At 41.9% G+C, this 23522-nt stretch overlaps 1 protein-coding gene across 2 annotated transcripts in view; it reads left to right on the forward strand.

Moving 5' to 3' along the window:
* Positions 1 to 23522, forward strand: part of LOC120764900 (transportin-1-like) — a 140131-nt gene that overhangs the window by 82741 nt on the left and 33868 nt on the right. For both annotated transcript variants that reach the window (XM_040089025.2, XM_040089026.1), the window contains exons 10-15: positions 7874 to 7934; positions 8607 to 8784; positions 11460 to 11612; positions 12758 to 12983; positions 14657 to 14828; positions 16296 to 16382. In XM_040089025.2, coding sequence (XP_039944959.1) covers positions 7874 to 7934; positions 8607 to 8784; positions 11460 to 11612; positions 12758 to 12983; positions 14657 to 14828; positions 16296 to 16382 — 877 coding nt within the window. The remainder of the gene's footprint in view (positions 1 to 7873; positions 7935 to 8606; positions 8785 to 11459; positions 11613 to 12757; positions 12984 to 14656; positions 14829 to 16295; positions 16383 to 23522) is intronic.

Consider the following 23522-nt stretch of genomic DNA (forward strand, 5'->3'; position numbering starts at 1 on the left):
CCACCCCTCAGTCACAGGCCCATCGGTATGTTGCATCTCTCCCCTGATGACCAGATGCATCATGGGCCCAAGGGCTAGGAATACTTCTCCCTTGTGCTGCCAGTCTAGATCCACCTGTGATACTTTCACTTTGGCAGCTTTGTCCGTCCACCTGCTCGTTGTTGTGATGCTCTTCATTAGCCTGACTCTTGGACACATGTGCGTCCACGTGTCGAACCTTCACAGTCAGCTTCTCTACTTGGGTGGCGATGTCCTGCCAAATCTCAGCAGCCCAGATGGGTTTCCCTCTGTGCTGCCAGTTGGCCTTTTTCCAGCCATTCAGCCATCCCCACAGAGCATTAGCTACCATCCACGAGTCGGTGTAGAGGTAGAGTCTTGGCCACTTCTCTCATTTGGCAATATCCAAAGCCAGCTGGATGGCTTTAAGTTCTGCAACCTGACTTGATCCACCTTGTCCCTCGGTGGCTTGTGCAACTCGTCGTGTGGGGCTCCATACTGCAGCTTTCCATTTCCGGTTAGCGCCTACAATTCGGCAGGAACCATCAGTGAAGAGGGCATATTGTCTTTCAGTCTCCGGTAGCTCGTTATACGGTGGGGCTTCCTCGGCACGTGTCACTGGTTCTTCTTCAGCAGATAATCCAAAAGTCTCACCTTCAGGCCAGTTTGTTATAATTTCCAGAATCCCAGGGTGATTTGGGTTTCCAATACAGGCACGCTGTGTGATGAGAGCAATCCATTTGCTCCATGTGGTGTCAGTGGCGTGATGTGTGGAAGGAACCTTTCCCTTGAACATCCACCCCAGCACCGGTAGTCGGGGTGCTAAAAGCAGCTGCATTTCAGTGCCAATTACTTCCAAGGCAGCTTGAAGTCCTTCATAGGCGGCTAAGATTTCCTTCTCTGTGGGAGTGTAGTTGGCTTCGGATCCTCTGTAGCTTCGCCTCCAGAATCCCAGTGGTCGGCCCCAAGTCTCCCCAGGCACCTTCTGCCAAAGACTCCAGGACAGGCCATTGTTCCCAGCTGCAGAGTAGAGCACATTCTTCACATCTGGTCCTGTCCTGACTGGGCCAAGGGCTACCGCATGAGCAATCTCCTGCTTGATCTGGGCAAAGGCTTGTTGCTGTTCAGGGCCCCAGTGGAAATCATTCTTCTTGCGGGTGACCAGGTAGAGAGGGCTCACAATCTGGCTGTACTCAGGAATGTGCATTCTCCAAAAACCTATGGCACCTAGGAAAGCTTGTGTCTCCTTCTTTTTGGTAGGTGGAGACATTGCGGTGATCTTGTTGATTACTTCTGTGGGGATCTGGTGACATCCATCTTGCCACTTGACTTCCTGAAACTGTATTTCTTGAGCCAGTCCCTTAACCTTTCTTTGCTTAATGGCAAAACCAGCCTTCAGGAGAATCTGGATGATCTTCTCTCCTTTCTCGAAGACTTCCCCTGCTGTGTTCCCCCATACAATGATGTCATCAATGTACTGTAGATGTTCAGGAGCCTCACCCTTTTCTAGTGCAGTCTGGATCAGTCCATGGCAGATGGTGGGGCTGTGTTTCCACCCCTGGGGCAGTCGGTTCCAGGTGTACTGTACGCCCTTCCAGGTGAAGGCAAACTGAGGCCTGCACTCTGCTGCCAAAGGAATGGAGAAGAAGGCATTGGCAATATCAATGGTCGCATACCACTTTGCTGCCTTGGACTCCAGCTCGTACTGAAGCTCCAACATGTCTGGCACAGCAGCACTTAGTGGTGGGGTGACTTCATTCAGAGCACGGTAATCCACCATCAGTCTGCATTCTCCACTGGACTTACTCACTGGCCATATAGGGCTGTTGAAAGGTGAACGAGCCTTGCTGACCACCCCTTGGCTCTCCAGTTTACAAATCATCTCATGGATAGGAATCACAGAGTCTCTGTCGGTGTGGTATTGCTGACGGTGTACTGTTGCTGTGGCGATTGGTACCTGTTGTTCTTCAACTCTCAGTAGTCCCACAGCAGAGGAGTCATCTGAGAGACCAGGCAAAGTATTCAGTTGTCTGATGTCTTCTGTCTCTACAGCAGCTATCCCAAAAGCCCAATGATATCCTTTTGGGTCTTTGAAATATTCATTTCTGAGATAGTCTATGCCGAGGATGCATGGGGCCTCTGGGTCAGTCACAATGGGGTGTTTTTGCCACCCATTCCCGGTTAAACTCACTTCGGCCTCCAATACAGTCAGCTGCTGGGACCCTCCTGTCACCCCAGAAATAGAAATGGATTCTGTTCCTACATACCTTGATGGCATCAGGGAACATTGGGCACCAGTGTCAACCAAAGCCGTATATTTTTGTGGGTCAGATGTGCCAGGCCATTGGATCCACACAGTCCAATAGATCTGATTGTCTCTTTCCTCTACCTGGCTAGAGGCAGCGCCCCCCTATTCCTGGTCATGGTACATGTTGCTCTCTTCCTGTAAATATGTTCCTGAGGTCCCTTCAAGAGGATCAGTCATATCATCCTTCCTATACCATCTGGAGTTCTGTGCCTGAGAGACTGGAGCAGTGTTGGCTCTAGATGAGCTCTTTGTGGTAGGTGTCTCTCTCTTCAGTTCACGTACCCAGGCTGCTAAGGAGGAGGTGGGTTTTCCATCCTACTTCCTCGTGTCTTCTCCATGCTCCCGAAGAAAAGACCAGAGGTTACCCCGTGGAGCGTATCCTCTCTCCCTGGCTGGTGGGTACCTGCTCCTAATGGCAGAGACTCTTGTTGGTTCTGGCGAGATGTGGTAAATTTCTTCCTTAAGTTCCTTTTTCAGTTTCTGATGGCCCTCTTCAATCAAACTCCGGACTTGCTCAGCCAGCCTTGTTCCCACAGATGAGACATGGGTACGAAATGGGGCAGTGACAGCGTCCTCGTAAATTCTTAGTTTATTGACCAAGATGCCCACCTTGTCCTCGCCTTCCCTCCATTGCAGCGTTGCCAGGTAACGGGAGTACATCTCTGGTCCAAGCCGTGCAAATCTCAACTACATTGGTGATGTACACTGGACATCATCTGGGCTTTTAGGAAATCTCTCGTCTTCTGAGAAAATGATCTCCAGCACAGCCAATTCCCTCAGGCATCGGATACCTTGTTCCATTGTGCTCCATTTTCCTTGGTGCACCTGGAGGTCTTCTTTACAAAGGTATCTGTCCCTCACACTTGTTAGCAGTCGCCGCCAGAGGCTGAGAGTTTGTTGGGTTCTCCCAATCCCCTGGTCAATGACCACATCCCGAGACAGCGATCCCAGTTGCCTGGCCTCACTTCCATCCAGAATGGTGTCATTGGCTGCGGCGTCCCAGATGCGGAGCAGCCAGGTCAGGATGGACTCGTTTTTCTGGCGGGTGAATTCCCTCCTCAGGTCACGCAGTTCATCCAGGGATAGAGTGCGGGTGATGATCTCTGGCTCTGTCTCTTCTGCTGGGTGCGAAGGTCCTGGCACATCCTCGTCAGTCACTATGCAGACTGATTTGCTCTTTGATTTCTTCTTCTGAACAGGGGCAACTGCTACCGGTTTAGGTTGTTCTGCTTCAGTGATGGTTTGTGTGGAGATGCTGATGGCACCTTTGGTTTCTTTCTCCTCTGTGACAGCTTGTGTACACACTGACACTGTTGCTTTGTTTTTGGTTCCTTTCTCCTCTGTGACAGTCTGAGTAGATGCAGATACTGTTTTCTCTGTGACAGTTTGTGTAGACACGGATGCTGTTGTTTTGCATTTGTTTCTTTTTCCCTCTTCCTCAAGGAGACACTGCACCACCCCATGTAGTGTTTGATTTCTAAGCATGGTGCAGGCCATGCAGAGAAGACAAAGCAGAACTAACAACAATATTATGCTGTCCTTGGAACCTAGAGAGAACTCAATACTTTTGAAAACTGCTGTGCCAGGCCTAAAAGACTGGAAAAAAATCATTCTTTACCCCTCTCCACAGGGGCTGGGTGCGATTGTTAAGAGACCAGATGTAGCATTCTGGACCGGGACAAGCAAACAAAATAGAGTATATATTCTGAATGATGCTCATTGCCTCAGAGGTTATCATACAATAAACATAATAGACCAATAAAGCAATTTTGGTACCCTACCCTGGTCTACACATGAGCATTAAGACCGGCAAATACTGCCCCATGTGTGGGAAAATGTAGAGAGCTAGGTATAAGATATATGAAAGCATGTTGAGCATCATAGCAAACAGCTGGTTGTTTTTTTTTTTTTTCTTACTACAAAATTGTAATTCTGACTTTTCTCAGTACCTCTTGCCCCATGTTGGGAGCCAAAATATATGTGCTGGCTTGAAGGCAAAACCAGCCAGAGACTCCAAGTCAGAAAAAACAATTTAATAGGTGAGAAAAAAAAAAGGTAAAATAAAATAAAATAAAACAAAACACATGCAATAGTACAAAAGATCACTGACAGAGTCGGAATACAGCTTGAAACCGTGGTGGTAGCAGTCCAGATGAAGTGGTCTTGTTGAAGCAGTGATCCCATAGAAAGGTCTAGTAGCTCTTGTCCTCTGGGAATCTAGTGGGTAAGGCTGCCTGTGCTGTCCCAAATCCCAGATTATATCCAGGTGGGAATGCTTGGCTCCTCCCCCTGGGCGGAGCATCTCACAATGGGCTGATATCATTTTATGAGTCTTGTAATGGGTCCTTGATTGCCCATTAAACAGAGATAGGTCCTGGAGGGAGTTATCTATGAGTCATGCAGCAGGGCATTGATTGGCCATTAACAGAAGATAGTCTGGAGGCAGGGGGCAAGGGAAACACTGCCCAACCTTGTTTCAACTTCTCATGTAGATGGTGATAGAATACATTGGGCACATCTTACATTGTAACCTAGGACAGTTCAGTAAAATACATCAATTCCCTATGCATTTCCCAAGAGGCAAGGGTTGCACCTGGAGGAGCATGGAGATAGGAGGGGAAATATCAGCCTACGCCTCATCTTCAGCAATGGTCCTTTGAATATCACAAACTTGAGGGTTTGCGAGCTCTGCGAGGCCCCACTCAGAGGGAGGTGCTGCCAGCCCACTGCAGTCTAGGAGAGCTCAAAGGGCCTCACTGACCCAAGTCGGTAGCTACTGGCCTTTTTTCCCAGAAAGTCCAGTAACAATGGTACCATTCCATTTGGGCTGTGATTAATTTTAAACGAGTTTTGTAACAATGGTACCACTTCACTTGGGCTATGAATCAGGTAAATTATTTACCAATGCTTGCAAGGATAACTGCATATCCTTTTTCTTCACTTTGGTCAGGCAGATGATATTCCTGTCATGTTCAGTGTTGTTCCCACCTATATGATGGAAGAGCTCCTGGCAGTCAGAGACACTTCAGTGCCAAACTGGTATGGTCAAGGGATGCTTCACCACTCAGCTGGTTCAGTCAAGACTTGTCTGGAGCTTCTGAAGTCGTAGGGCAGGCCCGAGGATGGGGGTGATGCACCACCACAATGCCCCCATGACTAAAATCAATCTCTCTTGCTCCACAGAGCGGTGGTGTGGTCACCTCTTGCCTTTGTGCCTATACACAGGTTAATGCCATGTTCCAGTTGTAATTTGAGGGAAATTTTTGTTTAGTTCATATCATCATTGAGATGCATGACTATTATTACTGGCCTGAATACCTTCAGAAACAATATTCCTCAGCTTCAGAATATAGAGATTGAGTCTTGCTGGTGCTTGGTCCGTCCATGGTGATTTCAGTATTAGCTTGATTTGGCATGTAATATATATATTTATTTTTACAGATTTATTTTTGTAGTTAATGTGTTTATATGTGAAATACTTGACTTTTTTTCCATAGTCCTTTTTTTTTTCCCATATATTGGAGACCCATGGCCATAACCAGTTTAATAACTAAGTAAAGTTCTAATATAGACTAATGACAACTAATGTCAAGATCTCTGCAATGTCAGGGACTTGTCTTAAGGAGTGATACTTGAAGTAATCACCAAAGTATAGGAAGGCTCAATGTAGTTAGACTTCCATCCTTAAGAGTAGCGAGGTAGAGTTTTCAGCCACAGGTAAGTAAAGTGACAAATAGTATACAGGAGAGCCAACGTAATAACTTGTTTATCAAGCATATTTTGGAAGTGTGAACTCTTACTGAAAAGCTTTTGACTTAATTTCTGAAAGGTACTCCAAAATAGATTTCATCACGTGGAAGAATATCCTATTTTTAAAGTGTAAAACTCAGTTGTGCCATCTGGCTACATCTAGTTAGAAATGAACACTTTTTCAGATTACAAAATATTAATGAACCTCATGAAATGGAGTATGGTTAAGGTACTGACTTGTTATCAGGCTAAGTTTTTGTCTGGGTTTTTTTGTTTGGATTTTTTTGTTGTTGTTGTTGGGGGGGTAGTATGGTTACAGCCAAAATTATGGACCAGCTAACTGAAAATCAGCTTGCTTTATTTGTGTGTTATTTTGATATAGAATTATGGAATCTCTTGAGTTGGAAGGGACCCATAAGGATCATCAAGTTCAACTCCCTGCTGCTCGCAGAACTATCTAACACTAAATCATATGACTAAGAGTGTTGTCCAGATGCTCCTTGAACTCTTGTCAGGCTTGGTGCCATGACCACTTCTCTAGGGAGCCTGTTCCAGTGACTCAACCACCCTCTCAGTGAAGAACCTTTTCCTGATGTCCAATTTGGACTTGCCCTGATGTGGCTTCATTCCATTTCCTCATGTCCTATTGCTGGTCACCAGGGAGAGGAGATCAGCACCTCCCCCCCTGCTGGCCCTCTTGAAGATTAGATTGCATTGAGGTCACCCCTCAGCCTTCTCCAGACTGAACAGACCAAGTGACCTCAGCCACTCCTCATAAGTCTTTTGCCCTTGAGACCCTTCACCATCTTCTTTAGATGTTCTCTAATAGCTTTATATCTTTCTTATATTGTGATGCCCAATACTGCACACAGCACTCGAGGTGAGGCCGCCCCAGTGCAGAGAAGAGCAGAACAATCACCTCCCTTGCCCAGCTGGTGATGTGCCTGATGCACCAGAGCAGAGCAGAACAATCACCTCCCTTGCCCAGCTGGTGATGCTGTGCCTGATGCACCTCAGGACACGGTTGGCCCTCCGGGCTGCCAGGGCACTACTGACTCACATTCAACTTGCCATTGACCAGAACCCCCAGGTCCCTTTCTGTAGCACTGCTCTCCAGCCTCTTGTTCTCCTGTTTGTCTGTACATCCAGGGTTGCCCAGTCCCAGGTGCAGAATCCAGCACTTTTCTTTGTTAAGCTCCATACAGTTGGTGATTGCCCAGCCCTCTCATTTGTCTGTCTCTCTGCAGGGTGCCTCTGCCTCCAGGGAGTCCACAGCTTGTCCTATTTTAGTATCAGCAAACTTACTTAATGTACATTTGATTCCTGCTTCCAGATCATTTATAAAAACATTAAAGAGCACTGGCCCTAAAATTGAACCCTGGGGAATCCATGGATAACCAGTTGCCAGCCTGATGTGACCCCATTTACTATAACCCTTTGAGCCCGACTCATCAGCCAGTTGTTCATTCAAACTATTATAAACCTTTCTAGCTGTGTGCTGGACATTTTGTCCAGAAGGATACTGTGAGAGACAGTATTGAAAGCTTTGCTAAAAATCCAAAAATCCTCACATCTACTGGTGCCCCTTTGTCAGGTAGATGGGTGACCTTGTTGTAAAAGGAAAATAAGTTGGTTAAGCAGGACTTCCCTCTCATGAACCTGTGCTGGCTGTGACCAATGACTACGTTGTCTCTCAAGTGTTTTTCAATAAGTCCCAGAATAACTTTCCCCATAATTTTACCAGGTGCGGAAGTGAGACTGACAGGCCTGTAGTTTCCAGGGTCCTCCTTCTTGACATGTATCAATATTTCTTTGTAGACTGATACCTGTGCTGGTAAATGGTATGAAATATTCAGAGATTGATATTATTCTGTTAAAGGTAAGCATTCCTTTCTTTTATACTCAGTAAGAATATCTGGTTAGCTTCTGACTTGTAAATCAGAATGGTTGAGCTGGTAGACCAGATCTAGTCTGCCATCTGTTCAATGGAGATTTAGCTTTCTGGGGCAAGGTGTGCTGTTCCAAAAACTGAATGCAACTGCTGCCATGTTTGTTGGAAAATAATCTGTGGGTTTTCCTGCTTTGCTCCTCTCCCCTTCCACCCAATTTTGGCAGAGCTGGGATACTTTTACCCATGAATTACTGCGGCAAAGCAGCCTATAAAGAAATGATCAGAATTAATTTTAACACCCTTCTAGCTTGAACTACACAGCTTTTTCCATCACAACATTTTTAGAATGTGTCTGTGTACTAGAATTTCTCTATTTCTTCTTCTTTCTAATTTCTTTCCATCAGGAGTAATTTCTTAACAAGAAGAGTACTTTGTGCTTTTCTGTGAGATTACCTCTGTTGCTTCTGTTTTCCCGAAATTTTTCTGGTAAATACTGTATCACAATGCAGGAACAATGGCATTTTTAGTTAGCTAGGCAGCACAAGTGGGATGTGAATTTTTCACATGTTTATGAAATATTGAACTAAAATTTGCACTGCATTCTTAAGTTCCTTGAGCAATATAGTTGCACTGGTTTATCTGATAAAACATTTTTGACAGGGGGATGTTGAAGAAGATGAAGCTATTCCAGATAGTGAACAGGACATAAGACCTCGTTTTCATCGTTCACGGACTGTAGCTCAGCCACATGAAGAAGATCGTATTGAAGATGATGATGATGATGATGACGACAATGATCTTGATGATGATGATGATACTATCTCTGACTGGAATTTAAGTATGTCAAAGTAATGTGTAAAATGTTTTAAAATATAGCTACTTGCATAATACAAGAACCGTAGTAAACAGAGGAGGTTTTTGTATAGCAATACTGAGGCTTTGCTTTTGAATAGAAAATGAACTATCTGCTGATATAATTGGTGTTTCAGGCAGACGGGGAGTCTTTCAGGTGATGTTTTGGCTAGATAACTATTGAAAAAACTAGCCACCTTCAAACTTATTTTGAATATAGCCAATAGAGCTGCAAACATCTACTAGATGCAATTCAACAGAAGCTTTGGATTTTGAATTTTAATTCTACAAGGTAATACAAAACATGTATTACTGTTTACTTTATTAAAAGTCTGTGGTGGATTGACCTTGGCTGGATGCCAGGTGCCCACCAAGCCACCCTATCACTTCCTTTCCCAGCTAGACAGGGGAGAGAAAATAAGATGGAAAACAACTAGCAGGTTGAGATAAGGCAGTTTACTAAAACAAAAGTGAAAGTTTATGTGCACACAAAAAAAGAGGAAAACAAAACAGGTTTATTTTCTCCTTCCCATCAGTGAGTGATGTTCAACCCCTTCCCAGAAGCAGGGCTTCAGCACTCGTAGGGTTGCTCCAGAAGGCAAACATTGTAAATAATGAATGCCCCCCCCCCTTCCTCCTCCCTTCCTTAGCTTTTATATCTGAGCTGACATCATATGGTATGGGATATCCCTTTGGTCAGTTTGGGTCAGCTGGCCTGATTGTGTCCCCTCCCAGGATCTTGCCCATCCCTACCCTACTGATGGGGGGTGGAATGTTGAGAGTGCACTGATGCTGTGCCAGTGCTGCTCAGCAGTAGTCAAAACACTGGTGTGTTATGAGCACTTTTCCAGCTACCAATGCAAAGCACAGCACTGTGAGGGCTGCTATGGGGAAATGAACTCCAGCTCAGCCAGATCCAATACAATCTTACACATTGTTCTTAGCTTAATAATGCTTTCTTTTAGTTCAGTCTTCCCTCTAAATCTGGTTTGTCTTTGATTTTTTCTTCCTTCTACATGCTACTACTGACCACTATTACCAGTAGTTCAGATGTAGTACAGATGAATGTGCCTTGAAGCTTATAGATCAAACAACTTTGAGACATATCTAAATTTTAAAATAATACTAATACTGAAACTACTGTTATTATTATTATTATTTAGAAGACAAAAAGCACCAATATATTTTCCTTTGTAAAGTATCTTTTTCATAGTTTTAAATTCATAATGCTATTCTTGTAGTCGCTGTGTGTAGAAATGCAGAATTAAATCAATATTTTTTGGAAAACAACTGAAATAACAGAGAGTGCTCTGTGATCCACAGTTTTGGCTAAGAAGATGAGGATGCTAAAGCTGTCTAGGAAAGAGAGAGAACAGAACAGTTAAGAAATCTGTTTCAATGTATGTCAACTGTACTTGAGAGAATTTGGATTATCTGAATTTCAGAATTTTGTGCCCAATTTCTTATCCAATGTTCTATATTTGACTTCCAATTTGAATGGAGAGGAAACATCAGCACAGCCTGACAGCAGCATTGGTTACTAATGAGACCTGGTAACTAAATATGGGAGCCCACCTTTTTTTCCTCTAGTAGAAAGCTGAAACAGTCTAAGCTGAAGCAACAGGTGCTAGTCTTGGTGGGTCTGTGGTGTTTATTATTGTTTTTTAGTGGAGATCTGCTCTGAGTTGAGGGTTCATGTTTGGTTTTATTCAAACCTGTTGGACATCATCTAGAAGCAGAGTAGAAAAAAATTGTGTTTATTATCTATTCTAGTAGTTGCTACCTCCCAAGTGAAAAATTGTCTGTGTCTTGTTTGGGCCTACTAGCAGTTTAGATCCAGTTTAGGATTTTTGCATGTTACATTTGCTATGTATATTTTGCCTGATTATCTGTTTTGTATATACTTTTGTTTCAGTTGGATCAAGGAACTGAGATCATAATAAGCTGGAAAAAATACAGTATAGATTCTGTAATACGAGCATTCTTTATAAATCAATCTTAGCATTATTTTTCTAGACATGTCAGCCCCACAGCAGAAAACCAGAGTAAGGATTTCTGAATCATGTTTTGAAGCTGTTCTTTTATCAGCTTTTGTGTGCTAAAATATGAGTTTAAAAACTTTCAAAAAAATTTCAATGTCATGTTCTTTGTATAGGTGCATCATGGAATTAGGAGTAAGCTCAGAGCAGAAGTCAGTAAATTTCTTTCCGTCTAGAGGTTGATGATTTTGGTTTTTTTTTTTTTTTTTGCTTTGAGACATAGATCATGTTTGAACATTTTCTTTTTAATCACTTGCTAGTATTTTTTTGCTATTTCTCCTTAATTTCTCCAGTATGTTGCATTCATATCACAGACCTTCCCTCTTTTGTAGTGTTACACCATCCTGAAATTATGTAGTGTATATAATGTTGTAATATAATGGTGTGGTTCCTGTTAGTGAGTGTTTTAATATTCCTAGGGTATAAGTCCTTTTAGTGGCTATAAAAATGCTGCAAAAATGGCTCTCTAAAAGTATGGCTTTGTACCAGAGCACAATGGATCCCTTTGTATTGTAATGAAATGAAAGTATCTTTCCTCCCTGGCAGCTCAAAGTTAAAATGAGACTCATACTGTAACTACAACTGCTTGTATAATAATATTAACATTGTTAATTCCCCTCAGGGAAATGTTCTGCTGCTGCTCTAGATGTCCTGGCTAATGTATTTCGTGATGAACTTCTGCCACACATCTTGCCGCTTTTGAAGGAATTGCTTTTCCATCCCGAATGGGTAGTTAAAGAATCTGGTATCCTTGTTCTTGGAGCAATTGCTGAAGGTAAGGCAGCAGTTACTGAATCAGGTTACTGAATTTTTATTGGTTCTAAAGCAGCTCTGGGATCCCTTCTAGGTGAATTTACTTGTGCAAGCAAGTATACATCCTTAGCTGGGTTATTTTTAGTGATTAATCTCTACATCTACTAGTTGATGACTGCAGTTATTTGTTTAATTTTTCATTTTCAAATTTCTGCATTTTTTGAGGCTTAAATAACTTATCTAATTTCTTTTATTCCTCCCTTTCGTAACTCTGTAGCATATATTTATTGGTCTCTCATGAAATACTACCTTGATTTGATACAACAGGAATATTTGCATTTCATTCAGTGTTTTCAGAAATGGAGAAGACAAGTCCCATGACTTCAGTGACCTGAACTGCTTTTTGTGGATGGCTCTCTGATTTAAATGTGTTAACTTCCATTTCTTTGTATTTGCTTACAGTCTTGGCTTTTTGCCTGTATTTCTATGATCTCCGTCCCTTTTACAAATCGAAGGAATATGTTTGGGTCCATTCCTGGATAATCTATCTTTTCTGACAGTGCCTAGTGAACGTATATTTTCTTTGTTGCTAGAAAGCATTTTTGTTGGTTTTGATTTCAAGTTAAGCAAGGTAAAAGTTAGTACTTCTTGCAAATCTCAGTCTATTATTGCCCTTGCTGACTCGAAGTGTGCAGCTTTTATTGCTGGTCAGTATTCGTGTTATATTAGGAGAAAACAAGAAGAAAATTAAATTTTTTAGGAAATATTTTTTAATGATATGATGATTAGTCTTCAAGGCCTAATCTTTCTCTTCTTGTTGTCTTGGTCACACTGAGTAGACTGGCATAAGGCTTCCAAGTTTTGTAAACCAATTTTATTTGGATGTTCTTGCTATACTCCCTTTAATAAAGCAGAATTTATGGGGATTGGGGAAGTACTGAAGTAGAAATGTAGTTGGAATGAATGTAAATTCAATTGAGGATTTTAATTACTGTTTATGGCGTTTCTTTTTAGAACTTAACATAAATTAGGTAGACTTGCTTTGTATAGTGGTAAAATGTATTACTACATGATAGAGGAAGAAAATATATTCCTTCTAGGAAATAACAAAAAGTTCTATTATGTTTTCTAATTCTCATACTGTAATAGCTATATTTTTCCTTCTAGGCTGCATGCAGGGTATGATTCCATATCTTCCTGAGCTGATCCCTCACCTTATCCAGTGCCTCTCTAATAAAAAGGCTCTTGTGCGCTCCATCACTTGCTGGACTCTTAGTCGCTATGCACACTGGGTAGTTAGTCAACCCCCAGACACATATTTGAAGCCATTAATGACTGAGTTGCTAAAGCGCATTCTGGATACCAACAAGAGAGTACAAGAAGCTGCCTGCAGGTGAGTGTCTTGGTTTTGAAAGACAGTTGTCTGCCAAGGAAAGCTAGAGCCTCCCTTGGAATTGAGAATGTAAACCCCCTTCCCTCCAAATTATTATAATTTTGCAATTAGGGGCTTTCAGGCAGAGATATGGGAATAGGAGTAACAGTTCTTTACTAGTAATATTAAAAAAAGGAAAATACAAATGTAGTAGTACAACAAAACAAGCAAACAAAAATTCTGGAAAACCCTGACAGAGTCAGGGATACAACCTGGCACCTTGTTGATCAGGGTGTTGGAAGCAGTCCAAAGAAGTCCTCCTAGAGTAACAAATGTGGTTCTGTGGAGTAGAGATGGTCCTGTAGGAAGTCCAATGGTGGCAAGATGGGTCTTGTCTTCCTCGGGGAATCCAGTGGAAAAACCAGATGCCTTGTGTCCTTCAGTCCCAGTTTTTATCTAGCTGGGAACAGCTGGCTCCCCCCCCACTGGGTGGAGCATCTCACAATGGGATGATGGAATGTGTCATGTCATTGGTGGGCTCTAATGGCCCATTATCAGAAGATGTCCCCCTGGAGGATGGAGGGGTGGTGAAAGAGATAAAAAACACTGCCCCACCTGGTTTTAATGGCTGGGCCATTATCAGAAGGCATCCACCCCCCTCCCCCCTGGAGTTACAAGAGAAGGATAAAACATCTCCCAAAAAACAGCTTTCAACAGATGAAATAGAATACACATTTTTAGGTTATATAATCCAAGACAGTGAGCCAAAGCTTAAACAAAAAGTACTATCCATGGCACTGCTTTTTCATGAGAAAATATTTCAATGCCTTAACTGATTATTTTATAACTCAGTTTCTAGCTCTTAATGTATTTTTTTTCCTTTTAAATTGGGGTGGGTTTGGCTTATCTCAAATCATCACAACTGAGTTGTGGTAAAACAAAACCAGATAATTTGTCTTTCTCTTGTCCAGTTTGTTTTTAGAATATATGAAAAACAAACTAAACAATCTATTGCAGTAAAAGAAATGATCTGTATGTCACACCTGTTTATTTTCGATATTTGAAATTTCATTGACCAGGGATCTGGCTTTTATAGGCCTATGAGCAAGGTCAATACTGGAAAACTATCCTATCATTGCATTAGCAATGTTTATATTTAGCTCAGGATTACCAAAAATTTTGGGTTACAACTATTTCAAGGGATATTCCCTTTCTCTTGAAAGGAGATCCTTGGAGGTAAGATTCCCCTTCTGTCCCTTGTCTGCCAATATTTAAAAAAAAATTAAGGAATGGACACACCATTAATGGAATGGGTATAGCACTTGTGCAGAAAGCTCAGAAAATAAAGTTTTTACATGTCAGTTTGTGTAGGACAGGAGTACACAGCAGACTGCCAAGAAAGTTTCTTCATAAAGCAGGATTAGATCTGTAACGTATATATAAAAGTTTTTTACCAAAATATTTTTAAATTTTGCTCATCACAGTTTAAGAGCTGAATCTTTGTGTTCAATCAAAATAGACTGAGTTTGTCTCAATAATACCATTGCAAAAACATAGCTTGGATGAATTTAAAGACTAAATACAATTCTACGTTTAAACAGAAATGGGTAGTGTGGGGCATTTTGGGGTGGTCTTGTTTTGTTCTTTACAAGATACTGACTGACCTATTTGGGGTGGGGTTTTTTGTCATTCAGTGCCTTTGCTACTCTAGAAGAGGAAGCTTGTACAGAGCTTGTTCCTTATCTTGCATATATACTTGACACTTTGGTCTTCGCATTTAGTAAATACCAGCATAAAAACCTGCTCATTCTTTATGATGCTATAGGAACTCTAGCAGATTCTGTAGGACATCATCTAAATAAACCTGTGAGTATACCTTATGTTCTGTAGAAACACTCATCATATACTGAAAAACTGGTTGAGTGGTTTTTGTCGTGTGCTTTATATGTTTTAAAACAAAAATGCTGGATTCAATAATAATAAATATTTACATGTAATATACATAGACTATGTAATTTTCACACTATACAAATATTCCCCATTTTTAATAAATAATTGTGTGTTTGGTGGCTTGCAAAATGTGCTTCTCATTGTGACTTTTTTTTCCTTACTCTCAGAATTTTTCAGCTCAAAGGAGATATATATATAGATATATGTATATCTCAATATAGATATGAAATGGGACTTTAAAGAAATTGGTGGAATGTGTGTGCTAATTTCTAATGACTTATTTTGTTGTTTGTAACCATTTTCAGTATAGCTAAACTGCTCTGAGTCTTTCCAATGCATTGAAGCACATCATCATTAGAAATTGCTTTATCCGAGAGCAGGATAGATGTGCATTTTATATCTAAAAACACAGAATCCTTTGAGTAAAGCACAGAGAGCACAGGCAAGTGTAGTGGGGTTTTTGTAGTGTACATGTTCATTAATAGGATATACATACATGTCACATGCATCTTATGATGGCTGTTGAAATTTGGTTTATTTCTCTATAGTGCTTCACATGATATTGACAAACTAGAATAATACAATTTGGGTTGTTGCCATGGCATTTTACTTGCCATTCAAGACTCCACACTATCAAAGGACATCTTTTTCAATCTCTCTCTGGCCCTGGCCAGCTTGACTTTTGACAGCACCAGGAGGAAGCTAAATGGGAGCTCCTGGTAATAATGGGACTTTCTTCAGTCACTTAGAATATTGTAGCTTTGGACATAGCATTAGCTGGCATCATCTGTTGCCTCTTTGGATACTTTCTGGGAGCAACAGTACTACAGAGATGCCTTGCTTAATGTCCTTATGACTGTGACAGCAGTGGTCGGGAAAATGCAATGTTTTATACAGAACTGGTAAGTGTGCATTTCTGGAGGGATAGAAAATTACTTTCTTCATGGAAGAGTAATTGAATGAGGAAGAGGTTTCAGGAACTTCTGGGGATAGGGTTGTAGCATTGGGGCAATGGAAGATGATTGAGAAAAGCAGGTGGCAGATATACAGCCAGATTGCATTGCTGGTAAAAATATTTTCTGTAGCCCGAGTCAATCCTATAGATATGTAACAACCCAGGCAGCTATTAAAAGTTGCTAGACTGAAGCCAAACCTGGAGGAAAAGATTTGTTTTGCAAAGGTACTTATGTGCCTCAGCAAAAAATCTTAAGACATAAAATTTAAGTTCTAATATTCAACTACTTCTATATATTTCAACAATGGTTGAATTACAGTATATATTTTTTTCTCCTGAAAAAGTAGAATATATACATTTTCTATGTTTGAAATAAACTAGTATGCAATTGAGTGCTTCAGTAGCTGATGCATTTTCATCTTAAACAGGAATATATTCAGATGCTAATGCCTCCATTAATCCAGAAGTGGAACATGTTGAAGGATGAAGATAAAGATCTCTTCCCTTTATTAGAGGTAAATGTTAAAATTTGAATATGTGTCTTTTGGGAATTGCCTCTTACTAAGGATGTTCCTGCTAGCAAGTGTGACTAAATGTTGTCAATGTTAGGTGTTATAAATAAAATTGACCAGATTCGATTTATCAGAAATTTAGAATTTTATTGTGAGACAAAATATCAGTCTCAGAAAGCCACAATTAAAAGGACAGCGTCGAGCCCGGGATCGCCGCTGGGTGAACACGGATATCAGACTCTGCCAGTCTGTTACCCCCCCAAGTTCACAACTTCGGTCTCCAGCCGCCCCTTTTTATACACTGGATCGTGGAGTGAAGTCCGGGATTCTGACGGTCTTCCCTCCGAGGCGTCTTCATTAATCATGCAAGTCCCGGTATCGGGAGTTTGAATGGACCGGTAGGGTGGAACAATGCAGCTGATGGCTGGGCCCGGGTGTGTCGTGGATATGTTAATTTTTGACGGAGACGAGTAGAGATATCCATCTGAAGTGATTATCTTGGTCTCCGGACTTGTATCTCCGTTTTCCGTTGTCCTTTGTATCTTTTCAGGGATTCCCGGCAGCGATAGTTTCTAGGCCCCCTTTCTGGTAATTCCAATCATACTTTCCTCGTGTCCCTCCCGTGCTTCCCGAGTTGAGGAAATTCTTTTATTTTGGTTTTTCCATTTTACTTTTACCCATATTAGTTTGAACAAATCTTTAACACTCATATTTATACAGTGAACATTTACCCTTTATAATTTGATAACACAAATTAACTTTAGCACATATATCACAATCCCCCCTCTTCCAAATTTACCAATTTAATTCGTGTTCCGGTTATAGTCTTTTTTCTCTGTCAAGATAAAAAAGCCTCTTAACCATTATTCTGTTAACCTTTCCCCTGTTGTTTTGCTCTAATATGTTCTTTCTATGTTTCCCTCCTGTATTTGGGCTTCAAATCTTTCTAACACCTGGGCAGCAGTACTCTTTTCCTCAGTTAGGTTCATAATTTTCGAGGTAGCTTTGTTTTTGGCTAATCCCCCTGAGGCTAATTCAGGGTACATAGGAAGGGCTGCTACTTGCATTCCCTGGACTACTGTGTGAATTAGCCTTATTAGGCAGGGTATTAGGCAGGGCAAGAATACTAATCCAGCTACAGAGCACAGGATAAAGAATCCCACCTTTTTCCACCAATCTCCTGCTCCAAATATTTGATCCCACCATGATGCTTTTAGTATCGAATTCCATTTCTGCACTGGGACATGAGCCACTTTTTTGATTTCTGCAGCTAAATCTCTGATAGTTTCTCCATAGTCATTTATTTCGATACAACACTCTGAGTCATTAAATTTTCCACAAACGCCCCCTTCTTCTGCTAATAAATAGTCTAAAGCTATTCTATTTTGGTATACGAAAGCTCTCATCTGTGAGTGCTGTCTGGCCTACAATTCTAAGGCGTCTGAGGTATGGTTAGACACTATTTCTACTACAGCTTGTAACCTAATGAGTCGGTTCAACAAGTATACTGGGGTTCTGTATCCCCAGCTCCCATCCTGTGCCCATGTGGCTGGACCATAGTATTCTATGATGCGCTCTGCAGGCCATTCTTCCTCTCCCCATTTCTGATTCCCTCCCACTTGTGGAAGTTCCTTCTTTACCTCTCGCTTTCTCCTGCTGAGGGTCTCATACAAAGGAGCCCCTAGTAAATTGCTACCAGTTCTGGAGAGTGTAAAGAAAGAGGGTCTAATCATACCTAGGGTACAAGACCCCTTCCATCTCCGGGGTAGCTCACTGTATGCTCTTTTCCCACAAATCCAATAAATTCCGCTGGGTGCTTTCCATTTAATATTTATATTTTCAGGCTTTTCCCAAAATTCTACTAACTCAGTTAGGGAGTAATAAGGGTTAGCGTTAGCTAGTTCATGCCAACAGAGTTCAATTTCCTCTACCCAACTACATTTCTCTTCCTTTTTCTTTCCCCAGTACCCATTAGGGGGTTCTGGTTGCCATATCTTGGATCTATTGCTGGAATTTACAGCTAGAGTGGATAGACAAGGAGTGTATCCCACTACATCATTGTAAACATTTCCTTCTCTGCTTATACAGATTGTCCCTATTACTCGTTCGTCTAGTGTCCATCCTCCTGGTCGGGTCAAAGTGTTTAAGATTTTGTTATCCCATTTTAGCAATTGTTCAGGGGTTAAACTCTCACCTTTCCAGGGCCATCTTTCTGCGGATTTCAATCCTCCACAGATCCAACAATTAGTTAGCCCTAATTCGGTAGCAATTTCTTGCACCAAATCCAGGAAAAGGTTTTTGCTGGAAGTAGCCAGGCTCCAATCATTAGATTGTTTTTCTGATTGTTCATATTGCTCACTTAGTGTTCTCATTCTTTCCTGCTCCATTCTCTTTTTCTTAGCCGCTAATTCCTGTCATTTAAATTCCAAGGCTACCTTCTGTATCTTGTTCTCTGGGTCTAACCCTTCCTCATCTTTAGAAAAACAGAAAACTTTGTCCATCCTTAAACAAACCCTTTCATCATTTTCCCCCAACATATCGAGTAATATAGGTCCATTGGCTAAAGCAGCTGTTTGTAATTTCTCATTTTGTCCCACCCAATATGTTTTCCCATTTAGGGCACACATTTTCAGTTTCTTCTTATCATAACATAAGGGGTTAACTTGTAAATATCCTACAAAAGTACTTTCTCTTTTTCCTCCAATCCAGACAGTCTTGTTACATTCTTTGCAGGTGGGGATCAGAGGAAGACTGCTTACCTCCCTTCTCCTCCTAGATATTGCCATCGGGTGATTGGATCTGTTCAATTTAACCCCTTCATTCCATTTGTGATTCTCCCCCCTTTTTAGTGTAAACCAGTCTACTCGTACCCTGGATTCCAAAACTCCGTTCTTGGTAAAGTTTGAAGGAACTTTGGAGGGATTAGTTCCCTCCCCCATTCTCTCTTGGGGGTTGTGGAGGCCATTCGTGGGGTACATGGCTAGACTCAGGATCACCAGGGTTACCCATAGACCTATCCCTCTGCTCAACCCTTCGCCCGTTGGGTTGCCACCAAGGCGGGGTAAACCATCTTCCTGGCAGCAGGGATATTCTTCCGGGTCCCTGCCGGTGCTCCTCTGAGCGTATCGCCTCTTGTACTGTTCCCACCTAGTTCTTTTTATTTGATCCGCTCCACAGGGTACTTTCAACGTTCTCCTGCACTCAATTACGAGTGGATCCGCCCTTTTATTTAATCCTCCCCTTATCCCGTTAGTGAAATAGTGGAACCACTCAGGAGAATCCAATTCGAACAATCCCGATTCTGTGGCAACGTATAGGAATAGATTGGTAAGCCTGACTTCCTCCTCGTAACAAGGTACACACAAACTCCAAGGTCTAGCTCCCCGGACACAATGAGTCACTCAAACTTGCTCACAATACCCGCACTTAAAATGAACAAAAGGATAGCAGGGGCATCCTGCCTGGGTGCAACTTATCCGATAAGCGCTGGTCATTGGGTGTCTCGATGGATTCTCAGCTTTAAATCTCCAGGCGCTGAGGTGATTTTCTACTGCGGAGAGCTGCTGTGTTGTTCCACCTTTTTCACTCGGGAGGAATGGGTCCAGCCTTTTTCTGCTGTTCTCACTGCAGTATCTGTAGTGAGGAGGACGAGGAAAGGTCCCTCCCAATGCGATGACAGCGGTGCTTCTTTCCACGCTCTGATTAGCACCCGATCACCCGGCTGGATTTTGTGGATAGCAAATCCCGGGGGGGTGCTTTGTGCTATCAGTCCGCGTCTCCGTAGTTCCTGTAAATTTTTGTTAATCAAGACAATATAAGACTGGATCTGACAATCCTCTACCCGGGGGTGTCCAATTGGCATTCCATGCTCATAGGGCATTCCATATAGCATCTCGAATGGAGGTAATCCCGAACCTGAATGAGGTTGCGTCCTAATATTTAGGAGGGCTAGAGGGAGACATTTAATCCATGTCATTTTAGTCTCCAGCATAAGTTTTGATAACTGTGCTTTCAGAGTTTGATTCATTCTTTCTACTTGACCTGAACTTTGAGGATGCCAAGGTGTATGATATTCCCATCTGATTCCCAGGGCTTCTGCCAAGTTTCTTATGACCTTGGATGTAAAATGGGTCCCCTGATCTGAATCTATGGAATCAGGGATCCCATATCTGGGTATTATTTCCTCTAGTAACCTGCGTGCTACTGTTTGAGCTGTTGCCCTGGGGCTAGGGAATGCTTCTACTCAATGTGTTAATTGATCTACTATTACTAACAGGTATCTATATCTCCCTAGTTTGGGTAACTCTGTGAAATCCACTTGTATTCTCCCAAAAGGACGATATGCTAAGGGGCGTCCCCCCAATGCATTTTGCCTAACTTTTGACTTATTAATTTTCTGGCACACTAAGCAACTCTGAACTTCCTGCTTTGCTAACTCAAAAATACCTTTGCATCCAAAGAACTTTAGAAATTGTTCTGCTAAGGCTTGAGTTCCCCAATGGGTTTGTGCATGTAATCTCTTCAATATGATCCTGGCATAGGCCTTTGGAATCAATTCTCGACCGTCAGCCAATTCCCATTTACTAAAATACCCCCTATTTTCTTGAATTCCTCAATTTCTTTTTCTGTAGGATGGGGAGAAAATTCTCTGGGGTTTTCTGTTCTGCTCTCCGGGATGTCTAGGGTGAGGAGAGCTGCCTTTCTGGCCTCCTGATCAGCCAGATTATTGCCACGTATTCTGAATTGTAATCCAGCTTGATGACTTTTTACATATACTACTGCAATAGCCTTGGGTTCCCTTACTGCCTTGAGGATTTGTCTTATCAAATCCTCATGTATTAAACCTTTCCCTCTGGTGTTTACTAGTCCTCTCTCTTCCCAAATTTTTCCAAAAGTATGTACTACCCCAAAAGCATATTTTGAGTCAGTAAAAATAGTCCCTATTTTTCCCTTAAGTTCTTTGAGAGCTTGTAATACAGCATACAATTCACATGCCTGGGCTGACCAAGAAGTACCCAAGGGACCTGATTTGACTACTTTCCCAGTTTTCCCATCTATAATAGCATATCCTGATTTTCTTTTCCCTTCTATAACTCTGGCTGACCCATCTACGAACCATTTTTCCCCTTCTTCAAGTTCCTCGTCCTCCAGATCCTCTCTAATCTTTGTCTGTAATTCTATTAGGTCTGTACAATTATGTATAGGCTCAGATGATGCTTCCCCAAACAGGAACCCAGCAGGGTTACTTGCTTGTGTTGTTTTTAATTCTAATTCTGGAGCATGGAGAAGGATGGCCTCATATTTCAAAAGCCTTGCATCCGTGAGCCATTTCTCAGCTTTTTGTTGCAAAACAGTTCTTACATTATGTGGGGTATAAACTGTAATGGGAGCCCCAAAAGTAATCTTTTTGGCTTCTTCTACTAATAAGGCTACAGCTACTATTGCCTGTAAACATGTAGGCTACCCCCTGCTTACAGGGTCCAATAGCTTGGAAAGGTAACCTACAGGCTTTCTATCTCCAGCCCATTCCTGTGTCAACACCCCATGTGCTGTGTGGTTCCCTACATTTACAAATAATTGGAATTTCTTATTTATATCAGGGAGGCTTAATACTGGGGCAGTTACCAAAGCACCCTTTAATTGTTCCAGTTCTTTATCATCCTGTTCAGTCCATTTTATCTTTTCTGCAGTTAGTTTTTCATACAAAAATTTAGCCTTTTCACTATACCCTTCTATCCATTGTCTACAGTATCCTAACAGCCCCAATAGCTGACGTACTTGTCTTTTGGTTCTAGGGGGAGGCAATTCTATAATCCCAGCTACTCTTGCAGGATCTAATTTCTTTTTCCCTTTTACCAGCCAATGCCCTAGATATTTCACCCCTGATTCGGTGAACTGTAACTTTTGTTTTGCTACCTTTAATCCCTTTTCCCCTAGAAAGTTCAATAAATCAATGGTACATTCTCTTACATCTTCCTCCGTTTCACCAGCCACCAATAGGTCATCTACATACTGTAAGATCTTTGTCCCTTTTCCTAGGGGAGAACTGACTTAATAATTGTTCTAATGCTTGTCCAAATAAATTGGGGGAGTCCACAAATCCTTGGGGAAGGGAGGCCCATCTTAACTGTTGTTTCCTATTAGTGTCTGGATCCTCCCATTGAAATGCAAAAAAGTCCCTGCTGCCTTCAGCTAAAGGGCAGGTCCAGAATGCATCCTTTAGATCTATAACACTATACTAAGTATCCTCCGGGGATATCCTATTCAGAAGGGTGTAGGGGTTAGCCACTACAGGGAACCGGGTTCTTGTTCTTTCATTTATGGCTCTTAAATCCTGCACTAACCTATAATTCCCATCTGCCTTTTTAATAGCCAGAATTGGGGTATTGTGCCTGGACATACACGGTTCCAATTTGCCCTTCCTTATTAAATCCTCTATTATAGGTTTCAGTCCCCATCTCCCTTCTAAAGGGATTGGGTACTGCCTGATCCTTATGGGATCTTCAGGCCTCTCAATTTCAATTGAAATGGGTTCCATAACCAATTTCCCGGCTTCTTTCCCTGTATGCCATACCTTGGGGTTAATTTTGTCCTCATCTTCACGGGTTAGTTTATATATGCTAACCATTATCTGTGAATTCCTTACAATGAGGTTAATACCCAGTGCAACAATCAGGTCCCTACCCAGCAGGTTGTAGTCAGCTTCTTCTACTAACAACATGTCTCCCAAGCAAATTTTATTCTCTGATTCAATTTCCACATTCTTTACAATGGGGACCTTAAACGGTTCCCCTTTAGCTCCTATAACCACCATAGATTCTTTGCTTATTTGGCACCCTGGGGGCAACTGTTTAAATGTACTTTTCTCAGCCCCAGAATCTACTAAAAAATCCATTTTTGTTCCTTTGGGTCTTATCTTCAATGTTATCAAGGGCTCCCCTGATGTTATGGACCCCAAAAGATAAAGCCCCTGACGTCCCTAGTCCTCCTGAAACATCTTTTCATCCCTTATCCTCTTTGGACAATCCCTTTTCATGTGTCCTTTTTTCTTACAATAAAAACATTCCAACCCCTCCATTCGATTCCCTGAGGTTCCTTTCTGCGGACGTATTGACCCCTTCGGTGGTGCTTTCCTTAAGGGTT

Source organism: Hirundo rustica, chromosome W (assembly GCF_015227805.2).
Source record: "Hirundo rustica isolate bHirRus1 chromosome W, bHirRus1.pri.v3, whole genome shotgun sequence".
NCBI lineage: Eukaryota > Metazoa > Chordata > Aves > Passeriformes > Hirundinidae > Hirundo > Hirundo rustica.